This window comes from Triticum urartu, chromosome 5A (genome assembly GCF_056163025.1).
Source record: "Triticum urartu cultivar PI428250 chromosome 5A, HENAU_Tu73, whole genome shotgun sequence".
NCBI classification, from domain to species: Eukaryota; Viridiplantae; Streptophyta; class Magnoliopsida; order Poales; family Poaceae; genus Triticum; species Triticum urartu.
In genome coordinates, this window is record NC_141877.1 from 347,222,171 (window position 1) to 347,239,824 (window position 17,654).

At 44.4% G+C, this 17,654-nt stretch overlaps 1 protein-coding gene across 1 annotated transcript; it reads right to left on the reverse strand.

The window, feature by feature from the left end:
- Positions 1-12,654: 12,654 nt before the first annotated feature.
- On the reverse strand, positions 12,655-15,662 carry LOC147971341 (uncharacterized). Its single transcript, XM_087523928.1, has 3 exons — positions 15,468-15,662; positions 14,648-15,371; positions 12,655-12,935 (listed from the first exon to the last, which is right to left on the reverse strand). Exons 1-3 carry the CDS (start codon positions 15,660-15,662, stop codon positions 12,655-12,657), a joined length of 1,200 nt encoding a protein of 399 aa, XP_087380054.1.
- Between the last annotated feature and the right edge of the window lie 1,992 nt (positions 15,663-17,654).

Genomic DNA, 17,654 nt, shown 5'->3' on the forward strand with positions numbered 1-17,654 from the left:
ATGTGCTGGTTTAACTCCTGGATGAAAGATGTAATGGATCTATCCTTCTTGGTGCTGACTAACTCCCATTGTTCATCTCGGCGTCCGCAAATCTGGTAGATAGTGTCCTTAAGGTCTTCTTGATAAACTTCTCCAATGCGTCCTATGGTGATATGAGCTGCCATGCTCCTTCCCAGACTCCAGGTTGGTGCATTGAAAACACTATCTATAGGCTTCGTGATTGGCGCGAATGTCCTTCCCGGAACGTGAGCTTGAATCTTCCAGCGCTCCTCTTCAGGCAGAGTGGCATTGAAGGTTCCCATGAAGCTTGGTAATCCAATGTTCAGGTACTTGGTGACTTCCTTCAGGTGAAATCCAAATGGTGTGCCTTCATCCGGTTGGCGTACTTAATCTTCGCGTTCGTCATCCTAAAAGAGTAGAAAAGCTGAGGAGTTAGAAAATGAGAAGAGAATGATGATCTATGGCTTTAACTTAGTGGTCGTGTCCTACAGTCAGCGTGTGCTCTGATACCATCTCTGTAGCGACCCGACCCGAATGGATCAAGTCTACTGTGCTCCGGTGTCATCCCTGGATCAGTAATGCTGAAACCACACAGTACATCGAAGGATTTATAGCAGAGTGGCAATCACACACTTATTACATTGTTGTCTCAAAGAGAACTTATTACAATAAATATGGCTTAAGGCCATCTAATAACGATAACAGCGGAAGACTCGGAAGATAAATGGGTCCATCAACTCCAACGGCATCACTGAGTATAGAACCACGACCTAAAAAGCATCTTACTCGTCATCTGAAAAGTCTGCAACATGAAAGTTGCAGCCCGAAAATGGGTCAGCACATGGAATATGCTGGCAATGTAACACATAGAGAGCAATAGAATGAAACAGCTATACTACATGCATATATGGCTGGTGGAAAGCTCTATGGTTACAGTTTTGCGTAAAGCCAGTTTTTCCCTACTGCAAAGGAATAAATTTATTTAACTATCATGGTAGTTTTTAAACATCGAGAATGGTTGACAGCATTCTGATCCCAATTAAGTGAACAATTAAAACCCAACAACATTAATTATAAGTAACATGTTGAGATTCACATGATATTCAAGTACTAGATACTCAAGTTGTCCATAACCGGGGACACGACTAACCATGATTAGTTTGTACACTCTGTAGAGGTTTGCGCACTTTTCCCCACATGACTCGATCGCCTCCGTTGGTTTTCTCGCACTACATGGTGTTTGAGAAATGGATGACCAACACATAGTCTTTCAGAAGCGCTAGCACCTTACATGTGGGGTAGACCGTACCACCTACAACCCCTACATCTGCTAGTCCACCCCGTAAGAGTTCACACAACTTAGTCAACTATGCCAGAGCCCATAGTAGCATGTGGCTGCACACGGAAGTTTCTAGCATGAATTATCTTATGATCCCTTTGAGCCTGGGTGGCGGTCCAAAATAAAACAGGCAAGTCCTGATAGACATCAGGTTCCTCAATCCACCCAGATGTGTGTTTAAGTTGCCACCTTAGATAAACCATTAAAATTATCAACTCACATCTGTCATGGATATCACTCACCCAATCCACGTCTACTAGCATAGCATGGCATAAATAAGCAAACGTAGAAGTAACTCCCAAAGGTTTCATAATAATATAGGTGATAGGTACTACCTCATCTACTTCCCATCCCACAATTTAATTAGATCCTAATCATGCAATGTGAGAGGATTGATCTAATGCAATAAAACATGGGTTGTAGAAAAGGTATGATAAAAGTGTTACTTGCCTTGCTGATGATCCGCGAGACCTAGGGTTTCGAAGTAACAGGCGGCGCAATCCGGGTGATCTATCACAGACAAACAACAAGCACACAATAAGTACTCATCTAATGCACAGGTAAAACTCGAACAAGAGAACGAACCAGAAAGTTCAACTTAAGAACTCTGGTTGCAAAGAAAGAACGAACCGAACAAAGAAACGGAAAACAAACGGCGGAAGAAAACAACTCGGTTCTAGCAAGTTGAAACTAGGTCAAATTTTACCGGGGCAAAAACTTGTTTAAGTTGATTAGATGGAGCGGCGGTTTCGAAACAAACTCTAGGCGCTTGAATCACCTGATTCCGATAAACGAGCGAGAAGAAAGACTAGAACGAAGATCGGATCTGAGATCACGATCGCGGAATAAATCCGACGAAAAGAAAAAGAAGAATGATTAAACGAACAGGCGTCGTTATCCGTTGAATAATCGGTGATCACATTCGTTGAGACGAACGGTCCGAAAGAAGAACGAAAACCGATCTAGGGTTTTCGGAAAAGAAAACCGAAACAAAGAACGAAAGAAAATCGGAACGGTTAAGAAAGAACCGGAACGGTTTAGAAGAAAAACTGAACCGAGGGGAGAAAAAGAGACGCGGCGCGGGACAACCTCGGCGAGGCTCCGGCAAACGGCAGCGACGGCGGCTATAGGGCGGCAGCGGCGGGTGAGGGGCGCGGGGTGGGGCGTGGCTAAGGAGAAGAGGGGCTTGGGATTGATGTGAGGAGAGGGGGGTTTTGGGGTGTATTTATATAGGTGGGGGGGATTACTTGGGGTAGGGGGCAAGCAAAAGAGGGAAAACAAAACAAGGAAAGGGGGGGGGGCTAACCGGCCTAGAGTCCCTCTGGGACTCGGCCTAGAGCGAGGGAGGCGGCGGCCTGGCGCTGCGCCTGGTGCGCGCGCTGGCTGGGGAGGCGGCCGGCTGGCCTTGGTCCTTTTTTTTAACTGGATTCGCGCGCAGAAAAACAAAAGAAAACTAAACTAAACGAACTCCAAAATTACTAAAGTAAATTTTCCCCGACTCCTAAAAATGAGTCGAACAAAATGAACTTTACTCCGGACCTAGAATGCAATTTTTGAAAACGCGCATTTTCCCTATCCAAATAAAAGCAAACGAAACTCCGGCAAAACCAAAATTTGATTTATTCATTAAATCTTCATTTTACCTAAATTTGGGAAAGTCATATTATTCCCTCTCTTATATTTTTTATATTGGAATAATAATTGAAGATGAAATAAATAAATCAAATGATCCTCTTTTCAAAATTTGAGAAAACTCTCAAATATGAAAATAACGAAATCTCCAACTCTCTCCGAGGGTCCTTGAGTTGCGTGAAATTTCTAGGATCGACCAAAATGCAAGAAAATATGCTATGCATGATGATCTAGCGTATAACATTCCAAATTGCAAATTTGGGATGTTACAACTCCTCTTCCCCTCATTGCTAGATGACTCCATAGATTGATCTTGGTGATGCGTAGAAAATTTTAAATTTCTGCTACGATCCCCAACAGTGGCATCATGAGATAGGTCTATGCGTAGTTTCTATGCACGAGTAGAACACAGGTTGTTGTGGGCGTCGATTTTGTCAATTTACTTGCTGTTACTAGTCTTATCTTGATTCGGCGGCATCGTGGGATGAAGCGGCCCAGACCGACCTTACACGTACGCTTACGTGAGACTGGTTCCATGGACTGACATGCACTAGTTGCATAAGGTGGCTAGCGGGTGTCTGTCTCTCCCACTTTAGTCGGATCGGATTCGATGGAAAGGGTCCTTATGAAGGGTAAATAGAAATTTGCATATCATGTTGTGGTTTTGGCGTAGGTAAGAAACGTTCTTGCTAGAAACCTATAGCAGCCACGTAAAAACTTGCAACAACAATTAGAGGACGTCTAACTTGTTTTTGCAGCATATGCCGTGTGATGTGATATGGCCAAAAGGATGTGATGAATGATATATGTGATGTATGAGATTGATCATGTTCTTGTAATAGGAATCAAGACTTGCATGTCGATGAGTATGACAACCGGCAGGAGCCATAGGAGTTGTCTTAATTTATTTATGACCTGCGTGTCAACTTATACGTCATGTAATCACTTTAATTTATCGCTAACCGTTAGCCATGGTAGTAGAAGTAATAGTTGAAGAGACAACTTCATGAAGACACGATGATGGAGATCATGATGATGGAGATCATGGTGTCATGCCGGTGACGACGATGATCATGGCGCCCCGAAGATGGAGATCAAAAAGGAGCAAAATGATATTGGCCATATCATGTCACTATTTGATTGCATGTGATGTTTATCATGTTTTACATCTTATTTGCTAAGAATGATGGTAGCATAAATAAGATGATCCCTCACAATAATTTCAAGAAAGTGTTCCCCCTAACTGTGCACCGTTGCTAAGGTCCGTTGTTCCGAAGCACTACATGATGATCAGGTGTGATAGGTTCTAATGTTCGCATACAATGGGTGTAAGCCAGATTTACACACGCAAAACACTTAGGTTGACTTGACGAGCCTAGCATGTACAGACATGGCCTCGGAACACGGAAGACCGAAAGGTCGAACATGAGTCGTATAGAAGATACGATCAACATGAAGATGTTCACCGATGATGACTAGTCCGTCTCACGTGATGATCGGACATGGCCTAGTTGAATCGGGTCATGTATCACTTAGATGACTAGAGGGATGTGTATCTGAGTGGGAGTTCATTAAATAATTTGATTAGATGAACTTAATTATCATGAACTTAGTCTAAAATCTTTACAATATGTCTTGTAGATCAAATGTCCCACGCTAATGTTGTCCTCAACTTCAACGCGTTCCTAGAGAAAACCAAGCTGAAAGACGATGGTAGCAACTATACGGATTGGGTCCGGAACTTGAGGATCATCCTCATAGCTGCCAAGAAAGCATATGTCCTTGAAGCACCGCTAGGTGAAGCACCAACCCTAGCAAACCAAGACGTTATGAACGCTTGGCAGTCCTGTGCTGATGATTACTCCTTGGTTTAGTGTGGCATGGTTTACAGCTTAGAACCGGGGCTCCAGAAGCATTTTGAGCAACACGGAGCATATGAGATGTTCCAAGAGCTGAAAATGGTTTTCCAAGCTCATGCCCGGGTCGAGAGATATGAAGTCTCTGACAAGTTCTACAGTTGTAAGATGGAGGAGAATAGTTCCGTCAGCGAGCACATACTCAAAATGTCTGGGTTGCACAACCGCTTGTCTCAGCTGGGAGTTAATCTCCCGGATGATGCGGTCGTTGACAGAATCCTTCAGTCGCTCCCACCTAGCTACAAGAGCTTTGTGATGAACTTCAATATGGAGGGGATGGAAAAGATCATTCCTGAGGTATATTCAATGCTGAAATCAGCGGAGGAGGAAATCAAAAAGGAACATCAAGTGTTGATGGTGAATAAAACCACTAAGTTCAAGAAAGGCAAGGGTAAAAAGAACTTCAAGAAGGACGGCAAGGGAGTTGCCGCACCCGGTAAGCAAGCTGCCGGGAAGAAGCCAAAGAATGGACCCAAGCCCGAGACTGAGTGTTTTTATTGCAAGGGAAGTGGTCACTAGAAGCGGAACTGCCCCAAGTACTTAGCGGACAAGAAGGCTGGCAACACCAAAGGTATATGTGATATACATGTTATTGATGTGTACCTTACCAGTACTCGTAGTAGCTCCTGGGTATTTGATGCCGGTGCGGTTGCTCATATTTGTAACTCAAAACAGGAGCTACAGAATAAGCGGAGACTGGCGAAGGACGAGGTGACAATGCGCGTCGGGAATGGTTCCAAGGTCGATGTGATCGCCGTCAGCACGCTACCTCTACATTTACCTACGGGATTAGTTTTAAACCTCAATAATTCTTATTTAGTGCCAGCTTTGAGCATGAACATTGTATCAGGATCTCGTTTAATACGAGATGGCTACTCATTTAAATCCGAGAATAATGTTTGTTCTATTTATATGAGAGATATGTTTTATGGTCATGACCCGCTGGTCAATGGTTTATTCTTATTTAATCTCGAACGTGATGTTACACATATTCATAGTGTGAATACCAAAAGATGTAAGGTTGATAATGATAGTCCCACATACTTGTGGCACTGCCGTCTTGGTCACATTGGTGTCAAACGCATGAAGAAACTCCATGCAGATGGACTTTTGGAGTCTCTTGATTATGAATCATTTGACACGTGCGAACCATGCCTCATGGGAAAAATGACCAAGACTCCGTTCTCCCGAACAATGGAGCGAGCAACCAACTTATTGGAAATCATACATACTGACGTGTGTGGTACAATGAGTGTTGAGGCTCCCGGTGGCTATCGTTATGTTCTCACCCTCACTGATGACTTGCGTAGATATGGGTATGTCTACTTAATGAAACACAAATCTGAGACCTTTGAAAAGTTCAAGGAATTTCAGAGTGAGGTTGAGAATCAACGTGACAGGAAAATCAAGTTCTTGCGATCAGATCGTGGGGGAGAATATTTGAGTCACGAATTTGGCACGCACTTAAGGAAATGTGGAATAGTTTCACCACTCACGCCGCCTGGAACACCTCAGCGTAATGGTGTGTCCGAACATCGTAATCGCACTCTATTAGATATGGTGCGATCTATGGTGTCTCTTACCGATCTACCATTGTCATTTTGGGGCTATGCTTTAGAGACTGCCGCATTCACTTTAAATAGGGCTCCGTCGAAACCGTTGAGACTACACCGTATGAATTATGGTTTGGGAAGAAACCTAAGCTATCGTTTCTAAAATTTTGGGGATGCGATGCTTACGTGAAGAAACTTCAACCTGAAAAGCTCGAACCCAAATCGGAAAAATGTGTCTTCATAGGATACCCTAAAGAAACTATTGGGTATACCTTCTACCCCAGATACGAAGGCAAGATCTTTGTTGCCAAGAATGGATCCTTTCTAGAGAAAGAGTTTCTCTCGAAATAAGTAAGTGGGAGGAAAGTAGAACTTGATGAAGTATTGCCTCTTGAACCGGAGAGTGGCGCATCTCAGGAAAATGTTCCTGAGGTGCCTGCACCGACTAGAGAGGAAGTTAATGATGATGATCATGAAACTTCAGATCAAGTTGCTACTGAACTTCGTAGGTCCACAAGGAGATGTTCCGCACCAGAGTGGTATGGCAACCCTGTCCTGGAAATCATGTTGTTGGACAATGGTGAACCTTCGAACTATGAAGAAGCGATGGCGGGCCCAGATTCCGACAAATGGCTGGAAGCCATGAAATCCGAGATAGGATCCATGTATGAAAATGAAGTATGGACTTTGACTGACTTGCCCGATGATCGGCGAGCCATAGAAAATAAATGGATCTTTAAGAAGAAGACAGACACGGATGATAATGTGACCTTCTATAAGGCTGGGCTTGTCGCTAAGGGTTATCGACAAGTTCAAGGGGTTGACTACGATGAGACTTTCTCACCCGTAGCGAAGCTGAAGTCCGTCCAAATCATGCTAGCAATTGCCGCATTCTATGATTATGAGATATGGCAAATGGACGTTAAAACTGCATTCCTTAATGGTTTCCTTAAGGAAGAATTGTATATGATGCAGTCAAAAGGTTTTGTCGATCCTAAGAATGCTGACAAGGTGTGCAAGCTCCAACGCTCAATCTATGGGCTGGTGCAAGCATCTCGGAGTTGGAACATTCGATTTGATGAGATGATCAAAGCGTTTGGGTTTAGCAGACTTATGGAGAAGCCTGTGTTTACAAGAAAGTGAGTGGGAGCTCTGTACCTTTTCTCATATTATATGTGGATAACATACTATTGATGGGAAATGATATAGAATTCTTGGAAAGCATAAAGGCCTACTTGAACAAGTGTTTTTCAATGAAGGATCTTGGAGAAGCTGCTTATATATTAGGCATCAAGATCTATAGAGATAGATCGAGATGCCTCATTGGTCTTTCACAGAGTACGTACCTTGACAAGTTATTGAAGAAGTTCAATATGGATCAGTCCAAGAAGGGGTTCTTGCCTGTGTTGCAAGGTACGAGATTGAGCACGGCTCAATGCCCGACCATGGCAGAAGATAGAGAAAAGATGAGTGTCGTCCCCTATGCCTCGGCCATAGGGTCTATTATGTATGCCATGTTGTGTACCAGACCTGATGTAAACCTTGCCGTAAGTTTGGTAGGAAGGTACCAAAGTAATCCCGGTATGGAACACGGGACAGCGGTCAAGAATATCCTGAAGTACCTGAAAAGGACTAAGGATATGTTTCTCGTTTATGGAGGTGACGAAGAGCTCGTCGTAAAGGGTTACATCAATGCTAGCTTCGACACAGGTCTAGATGACTCCAAGTCACAAACCGGATATGTGTATATTTTGAATGGTGGGGCAGTCAGCTGTTGCAGTTGCAAGCAAAGCGTCGTGGCAGGATCTACTTGTGAAGCGGAGTACATGGCAGCCTCGGAGGCAGCACAAGAAGCAATCTGGGTGAAGGAGTTCATTACCGACCTAGGAGTTATTCCCAATGCGTCGGGCCCGATGACTCTCTTCTGTGACAACACTGGAGCTATTGCCCTTGCCAAGGAGCCCAGGTTTCACAGGAAGACCAGGCATATCAAGCGTCGCTTCAACTCCATTCGTGAAAATGTTCAAAATGGAGACATAGATATTTGTAAAGTGCATACGGACCTGAATGTCGTAGATCCGTTGACTAAACCTCTTCCTCGAGCAAAACATGATCAACACCAGAACTCTATGGGTGTTTGATTCATCACAATGTAACTAGATTGTTGACTCTAGTGCAAGTGGGATACTGTTGGAAATATGCCCTAGAGGCAATAATAAAATGGTTTTTATTATATTTCCTTGTTCATGATAATTGTCTATTGTTCATGCTATAATTGTGTTATCCGGAAATCGTAATACATGTGTGAATACATAGACCACAACATCTCCCTAGTGAGCCTCTAGTTGACTAGCTCATTGATCAATAGATGGTTATGGTTTCCTGACCATGGACATTGGATGTCATTGATAACGGGATCACATCATTAGGATAATGATGTGATGGACAAGACCCAATCCTAAGCATAGCACAAGATCGTGTAGTTCGTCTGCTAGAGCTTTTCTAAGTGTCAAGTATCATTTCCTTAGACCATGAGATTGTGCAACTCCTAGATACCGTAGGAGTGCTTTGGGTGTACCAAACGTCACAATGTAACCGGGTGGCTATAAAGGTACACTACAGGTATCTCCGAAAGTTTCTGTTGGGTTGGCATGAATTGAGACTGGGATTTGTCACTCCGTATGACGGAGAGGTATCTCTGGGCCCACTCGGTAATGCATCATCATAATGAGCTCAGTGTGACTAAGTAGTTGGTCACGGGATCATGCATTACGGAATGATTAAAGTGACTTGCCGATAACGAGATTGAACGAGGTATTGGGATACCGACGATCGAATCTCGGGCAAGTAACGTACCGATTGACAAAGGGAATTGTATACGGGGTTGCTTGAATCCTCGACATCGTGGTTCATCCGATGAGATCTTCGTGGAACATGTGGGAGCCAACATGGGTATCCAGATCCCACTGTTGGTTATTGGCCGGAGAGTTGTCTCGGTCATGTCTGCATGGTTCCTGAACTCGTAGGGTCTACACACTTAAGGTTCGATGACGCTAGGGTTATTAGGAAGACTTGTATGTGATTATCGAATGTTGTTCAGAGTCCCGGATGAGATCCCAGACGTCACGAGGAGTTCTGGAATGGTCCGGAGGTGAAGATTTATGTACGAAGTTGTCATACGGTCACCGGAAAGGTTTGGGGGCATATCGGTATTGTACCGGGGCCATCGGAGGGGTTCCGGGGGTCCACCCGGAGGGGCCACCTCTCTCGGGAGGCCTAATGGGCCGTAGAGGAAAGGGAACCAGCCCTACTTGGGCTGGGCGCATCCCCCCTTGGGCCCATGCGCCTAGGGTTGGGGGGAAATCCTAAGGGAGGCGCCCCCCTTGCTTGGGGGCAAGCCCCCTCCCCTTGGCCGCCGCCCCCCTCTAGATCTCATCTAGAGGGGCCGGCCCCCTTCCTCCTTCCCCTATAAATAGAGGGGCAAGGGGAGGGCTGCACACCACATCCAACGCGCAGCCCCTCCCCTCCCCAACACCTCTCCTCCTCCGCAAGAGCTTGGCGAAGCCCTGCCGGAGTACTACTGCTCCACCACCACCACGTCGTCGTGCTTCTGTTGGAGCCCTCTTCCTCAACCTCTCCCTCCTCCTTGCAGGATCAAGGCGCGGGAGACGTCCTTTCTCCATACGTGTGTTGAACGCGGAGGTGCCGTCCGTTCAGCGCTAGGATCATTCGTGATTTGGATCACGACGAGTACGACTCCATCATCCCCGTTCTCTTGAATGCTTCCGCTCGCGATCTACAAGGGTATGTAGATGCACTCCTCTTCCCCTCATTGCTAGATGACTCCATAGATTGATCTTGGTGATGCGTAAATTTTTTAAATTTCTGCTATGATCCCCAACAGTTGTGGTGGTAGATTGCTTCCTGTACGCATGGTGAGAGGTCGCCAGAATTCACAAACTCCGGCGAGCAATTGGCGAGGTTAGGGAGGGGCAAAAACTCCAGAAGGAGATGGCTTCGGACGAGGGTTGAGAGGGGCTCCCAGGGGTGCTTTATATAGGGCAGGGGAGGTCCAGAGTTGGGTGGGGCGAGATGTGTTAATGGCTGCAGTTTCAAGCGCTCATGATGGCCATTATGGTTGTCTTAGAGGCGCACCGGGGGATGGGAGGGGTCGAGGGAGGCGAGGGGGTTCCGTTCAGAGGCGTTTTGGAGCGGGGGAGAGGAAGATGGGGGGAGAAAGAGGTAGAGGCGCCATGGATGAACGTTCTGTAGTGTTCACGTACAGAGATGAGGAAGAAGGAGATAGCGCCTGGGCCTGGGCCTGCTGGGCTGCATTTTTTTAAACGTTTTTTTCATAAGCAATGAAACACCGAAAATACAAATAAATATAAGTCTAGAAATGCCAGAAAAAAATCACATATTTATATGGTCTTATATATGACCTAGTGTACTTTTATCTGGCCTAAAATGCAAGTTTCAAAAATAAACTTTTTGCTATGCTAATAAAATAAATTGCAAATAGAACTCAAAAAAATATATTTTGGTTCCAAATTCAATTTCCAATATTTTCTTTTCTGATTTTGAAGAAGTCATTTTATCTTCTCTCTTTATTTTATTTTTGATATAATGGAAATGAATTTTTGGTGAAATCCAATTTGATCCATATCCCAAGTTTGAAATTTCAAAAGTGGGTTTTGGGGAAACTTCCAACTCTCTCTTTTGGTCCTTGAGTTGCTCAAAGTTCCTTGGATCAAAAATCAAATAAAACAAATGGGGCAAAAATGCATAAATCATGGATGCATATGAATGATCTATTATAAACATCCAAATTGAAAATTGGGATGTTACAAACCTACCCCCTTAAGATGAATCTCGCCCTCGAGATTCGGGTTGGCTAGCAAAAAGGTGTCGGTGGTCCTGTCGGAGGTCTTCTTCTCGTTCCCAGGTGGCTTCTTCCTCAGTATGATGACTCCACTAAACCTTGCAAAACTTGATGACCTTGCTGCGGGTAACCCTGCTTGCAGTCTCGAGAATCTTGATGGGCTTCTCCTCATAGGTCAGATCACTAATCCAACTGTATGGCCTCCAGTGGCACTGTATCTCTCAAAGGAATATCGGCCATCTCTGCATGGCACTTCTTTAACTGGGAAACGTGAAACACATCATGAACTCCTGACAAGGCTACTGGTAATTCCAACTTGTAGGCAACTTCACCCATGCGTTCTAAAACTCTGTACGGCCCCGCAAACCGTGGTGCTAACTTTCCTTTGACTCCAAATCGTTTAACTCCTCTAAGTGGCGACACACGTAGATATGCTCTATCTCCAACTTCATAGGTTACCTCCTTGCGTTTAGTATCAGCATAACTCTTCTATCTGGATTGGGCTACCTTGAGTCTGTCGCGGATCAGCTTGACTTTCTCCTCTGAATCTCTAATTAAATCTGGTCCGAATAATTTACGGTCTCCAACTTCATCCCACATCAATGGTGTCCTGCACCTCCTTCTGTGCAAAGCTTTGAAAGGGGCCATTTTCAAACTAGCTTGATAGCTGTTGTTATATGAGAATTCTGCGTAAGGCAAATTATCATCCCAACTAGATCCATAATCTAGCGCACAAGCTCTCAACATGTCCTCCAGAATCTGATTGAGTCTCTCGGTCTGCCCATCTGTCTGCGGATGAAAAGCTGTACTGAACTCCATCCTGGTGCCCAAAGTTTCATGTAACTGATGCCAAAACTTTGAGGTAAATTGTGTTCCTCTATCTGATACGATGGTCCTCGGAACTCCATGCAGACATACGATCCTGGTCATGTATATCTTGGCTAACATAGCACTTGTATATGTGGTTTTCACGGGGATGAAGTGAGCTACCTTAGTCAAGCGACCAACCACTACCCAAATAGAATCATAGCCTGATCGGGTCCTGGGTAATCATGTAATGAAGTCCATGGCAAGCTTGTCCCACTTCCAATCTGGTATCGGCAAAGGCTGAAGTAATCCTGCTAGTTTCTGGTGCTCTACCTTAACTCTCTGACATGCGTTGCATACTGCTACATACTCGGCAATATCCTTCTTCATACCAGTCCACCAGAAACTTTCCTTCAAGTCCAAATACATCTTGGTGTTGCCCAAGTGTATTGAATAAGGCGAATCATGAGCCTCCTGAAGAATCAATTTCCTGATCTCTGGGTCATTTGGCATGTAAATACGCTGCTAAAACCATAAGGTGCCATGTTCATCCTCACGAAATCCTTCTGCCTTTCCTTGGTTCATCCTTCCCTTTATCTCCGCAATACCTTTGTCTAACTTCTGGGCTTCTCGGATCTTTCCCAACAAAGTGGATTGAATTTCCATTGCGGCAACAAAACCTCGTGGTACTATCTCCAATCGAAGATCTCTGAGATCATCAATTAACTCCTGAGGTAATCCTCCTGCTGTGAGGGTATTAACATAGCTCTTGCGGCTCAATGCATCTGCCACAACATTGGCCTTTCCTGGGTGATAGTGCAATTTCATGTCATAATCCTTTATGAGCTCCAACCATCTTCTCTGCCTGAGGTTCAACTCCTTCCGCGTGAAGATGTATTTCAAACTCTTATGATCAGTGTAAACATCACAACGATTTCCGATAAGAAAATGTCTCCAGGTCTTGAGTGCGTGCACTACGGCTGCTAACTCCAAATCATGTGTGGCATAATTCCGCTCATGAGGTCGAAGCTGGCGTGAGGCATATGAAACAACTCTTCCTTCTTGCATAAGAACACCTCCAAGTCCCTGACGAGAAGCGTCGCAATATACTTGGAAATACTTGCGTATATTCGGAAGAATTAGCACCGGGGCTATAACCAAACGTTTCTTTAGCTCCTGGAAACTGGCCTCACATTCGTTGGTCCAAACAAACTTAGTATCTTTCTTCAATAAATCTGTCATGGGCTTCACGATCTTGGAGAAATTCTCAATAAACCTCTGATAATATCCTGTGAGCCAAGAAAATTGCGAATCTCTCTGACTGAGGTGGGTGCCTTCCATTCGGTGACGGCTTCAACCTTGCAGGGGTCTACTGCTATTCCTTCTCTTGATATAACATGTCCAAGAAATCCGACTTCCTTCAACCAAAATTTGCACTTGCTGAACTTGGCGTATAACTGATGTTCCCTGAGCTTCTGAAGAACCAAGCGCAAATGTTCCTTGTGTTCTTGTTCATTCTTAGAGTAAATCAATATGTCATCAATGAATACCACAACAAACTTATCCAAGAACTCCATGAATACCTTGTTCATCATACTCATAAAATAGGCAGGGGCATTTTTCAAACCAAAAGACATGACCGTGTATTCATAAAGTCCATATCTCGTGGTAAAGGCTGTCTTGGGTATATCCTGTTCTCGAATCTTCAGCTGGTGATATCCTGATCGAAGATCGATATTTGAGAAAACTTTTGCTCCTTGTAGCTGGTCAAACAGATCATTGATCATCGGCAGAGGGTACTTGTTCTTGATTGTCACCTCATTCAACACACGATAATCTACAACCATTCTCAAGGATACATCCTTCTTCCCAACTAGAAGTACTGGGGCTCCCCAAGGTGATGAACTCGGTCGAATATAACCTTTCTCCAATAATTCCTTAATCTGCTTCTTAATTTCCTCCAGGTCATTTGCGGGCATCCGGTACGGTCTCTTGAATATTGGTCTGGTGCCTGGTAACAATTCGATCAAAAACTCTATGTCCCGATCCGGTGGCATGCCGGGCAATTCCTCGGGGAATACATCGGGATAATCCATCACAACTGGTACTTCCTCCTGAACAATTCCCGAAAGAGAATTCACTTGAGTCCTCCTTGGCGTATGCCTCGACACATACTTGATCCGTTTCCCCTCTGGGGTGGTGAGAAGAATCGACTTACGAGCACAATCAATATTCCCTTCATACTTGGATAGCCAGTCCATGCCTAGAATTACGTCCAATCCTTGTGATTCTAGGATGATGAGGTCTGTGGGGAAAATGTGTCTGCCTATGGTCAATGGAAACTGAAAACATCCCCGACTAGTCATAGACTCTGCTCCTAGGGAACTCACTAACATTGGTGTTTTAAGGGCTACGTTCGGCAACTTAAACTTATCCACAAATCTCCTTGATATGAATGAATGTGATGCACCAGTGTCAAAAAGAACAAGGGTTGTAAATGAATTAATCAAGAACTTACCAACAACGATGTCAGGCTGGTCATAAACTTCCTCCACATTGACATGGTTCACCTGACCACTGGTGAAGGGATTGGGCTTCTTGCCTCCAGAGCTTCCATTACTGTTCCCGTTCTTTGCCTCGGGACACTCAGTGGCGTAGTGTCCGGTCTTCCCGCACTTGAAATAGGTAATGTGGCTCAGATCCTTCTTTGCCGGTGTAGCGGGGTTGGACTGATGATGATTGTTGTTTCCTCCATTCCCATTGCCATTCCTATGGCCATTATGGTTGTGTCCATTCCCTCCATGATGTGAATGTGCTCCATGGTTATGGTGAGTGTGTCCACTATACTTGCCAGATACTAGTCCATTATTTCCCGAGTACAGGGTATAGCGGGGCTTCTGCTGAACACCAGAGTTGTACTTTCCCTGTCCGTATTTCCTCTTGCGATTCTCCACCTGCTGTCGCTTGCCTTCCAGAATGAGAGCCTTGTCGACCAACTCTTCATAATTGTTAAAGGTAGCCACAGTCAACTGAAGTCCTAGATCATCGTTTAGTCCCTCCAGAAATTTCTCCTGCTTAGCGGCATCTTCAGCCACGTCTCCGAGAGAATACCTGGATAACTTGTTGAATTCCTCCACATAATCACCGATAGAATGATCTCCCTGGCGTAAGTTGCGGAACTCACGCTTCTTCAGACTCATAGCTCCGGCTGAAACATGTGCGGTACGGAACTCCTGCTGGAACTGATCCCAAGTAACATTGGCTATGGGAAATGTGGTGGTGTAATTCTCCCACCACGAGGTTGCTGGTCCATCCAGTTGATGTGCGGTAAAGCGCACCTTCTCAGCGTCAGTGCATCCTGCGGTGGTCAGCTCTCTTCCGATCTTGCGAAGCCAGTCATCTGCAACGATCGGCTCCGTGCTGCTAGAGAACACTGGTGGGTTCAACCTCAGGAAATGGGTAAAGTTGTCGACCGGGGGTGGTGGCGGTGGGCTGTTGTTGTTCTGGTTCTGATTCTGGATGAGTAGCTGCATGAGGGCATTCTGGTTCTGGATCAACTAGGTAAGTTCAGGTGGGAATTCCGGGTCACGTCTTGGAGGCATCTGTTAGGTTTAGAGTGGATGAGAAATTAGAATAAGGGTCTAATGAGAGAAATCACTACCCATATGCTTATGATAGCAAGAAAATTTCAAATCAAGCAATTCACACAGATGACACCACACAAGCAGAAACCTACATGTAAGGTTATATCCACAAGAGATATGATCTCTTCATACTACCTCAATCATTCGTTGGACTAAACTTGGTAGTGGTGGTCTGAACTAAATCTCCTCAAATCAATGTCAACTCTAGCTTCTTCTTCGTCGTCGTCAATGATGCCTTCATAGGTCATGGTCTCATCAGGCTGAGCAACTTGGTGATGGGGTTCAACAACTATTTTATTGAACTGGAGAAGAGATAGAAATGAATAGAGAAGAGTATAGACCAACGGATATTTAAGGAAGTCATAAAATAAAGTTGTCTTCCTATGGCTTTCCATTTCCTAGTGGTCGCGTCCTACAGTCAGCGTGTGCTCTGATACCATCTTGTAGTGACCCGACCCAAAATGGATCGAAGTCTCTGTGCTTAAGTGTCATCCCTGGATCGGTATGTTGACACACACAGTACTCGAGGAATTATAACAGAGTTCAATCACACTTTATTACATTGAGGTTCTCAAAAGAGTATTTATTACAATAATATGGCCAAGGACCATCTAAATAAAAATAACTGCGGAAGCTTCAAAGGTAAATGAGTCCATCCAACTCCACGGCAAACTGAGTGTAGAACAACGACCTATCACACCTTTAATCTTCATCGGAAAAGTCTGCAACATGAGACGTTGCAGCCGTGTAGGTCAGCACATGGAATATGCTGGCAATTTCACACTGTAGAATAATAATGAAAAAAACTATCTCTATATGCAAATTTAGCTGGTGGAGGCTCTAAGTTTAATTTTTGCATAAAGCAAATTTTACCCTACAACAAAGGAATAATTTTTTTATTACTACTAAGTTAAAATTCCATTAGTGAGAAGGTTCCTCCAACTCAAACCCAAAATTCCCAAGTTATTGGTAACCCAATAATTTCATTAAATAGAGTGATGAGATCAACCAATAATTCACTTCTAGATACTAAAATTGTCCATAACCGGGGACACGACTAATCATGATTAGTTTGTACACTCTGCAGAGGTTTGCGCACTTTTACCCACAAGACTCGACCGCCTCCATGATCGGAAGATCGAGACATAGCCTTTCAGAAGCGTTTCCCCTTAACCCTGGGTAGACCGGTACACCTACTTTCCCCTACATCAGCTAGTCTACCACGGAAAGAGGTCACACAACTTACTCAACTATGCCAGAGCCCATAATGGCTTGTGGCTGCACACGGAAGTTCTAGGCATGAAATATCTTATGATCCATTTGAGCCTGGTTGGCGGACCTAGGGTAATCACACGGGTACTCCGGGATTCCCCTTGGGCAAGCAATGGTTTCTCCAGGTGCCCCAAACAATCCACCCAGATGTGTATTAAAGTTGCCACCTTAGGTTATCCCCAAATTATTAACTCTCGCAACTTGCATGGATCACACATACCAATCCCCGTCTACAAGCATGGCTAAGCAATATATGATATAACGAATATTCCCGGGGTAATCAAAAGTCATAGGTTCCTACCACATGAACTACAAAGCATAACCACATGTTCCCAATCCTACTCATGCAATCTTTGAGGGTGAAACTAATGCATAGTAAAAACTGGGTATTGAAAAATATGATCAAAGTGTGAACTTGCCTTGCTGACGTTCGCTAAACTGTAAAGATTCGTGGTAGCAAGCTTCACACTACGGATGATCTAACGTAAGCAAGCAATAACATACATAAGCATACAAGCAAAGATCCAAAAAGAAAACAAATGAGAGACTTCGAAAAACTCCAAAACAACCAAATAAAGTTTCTGTACATAACATAATTTTTACAGTAGC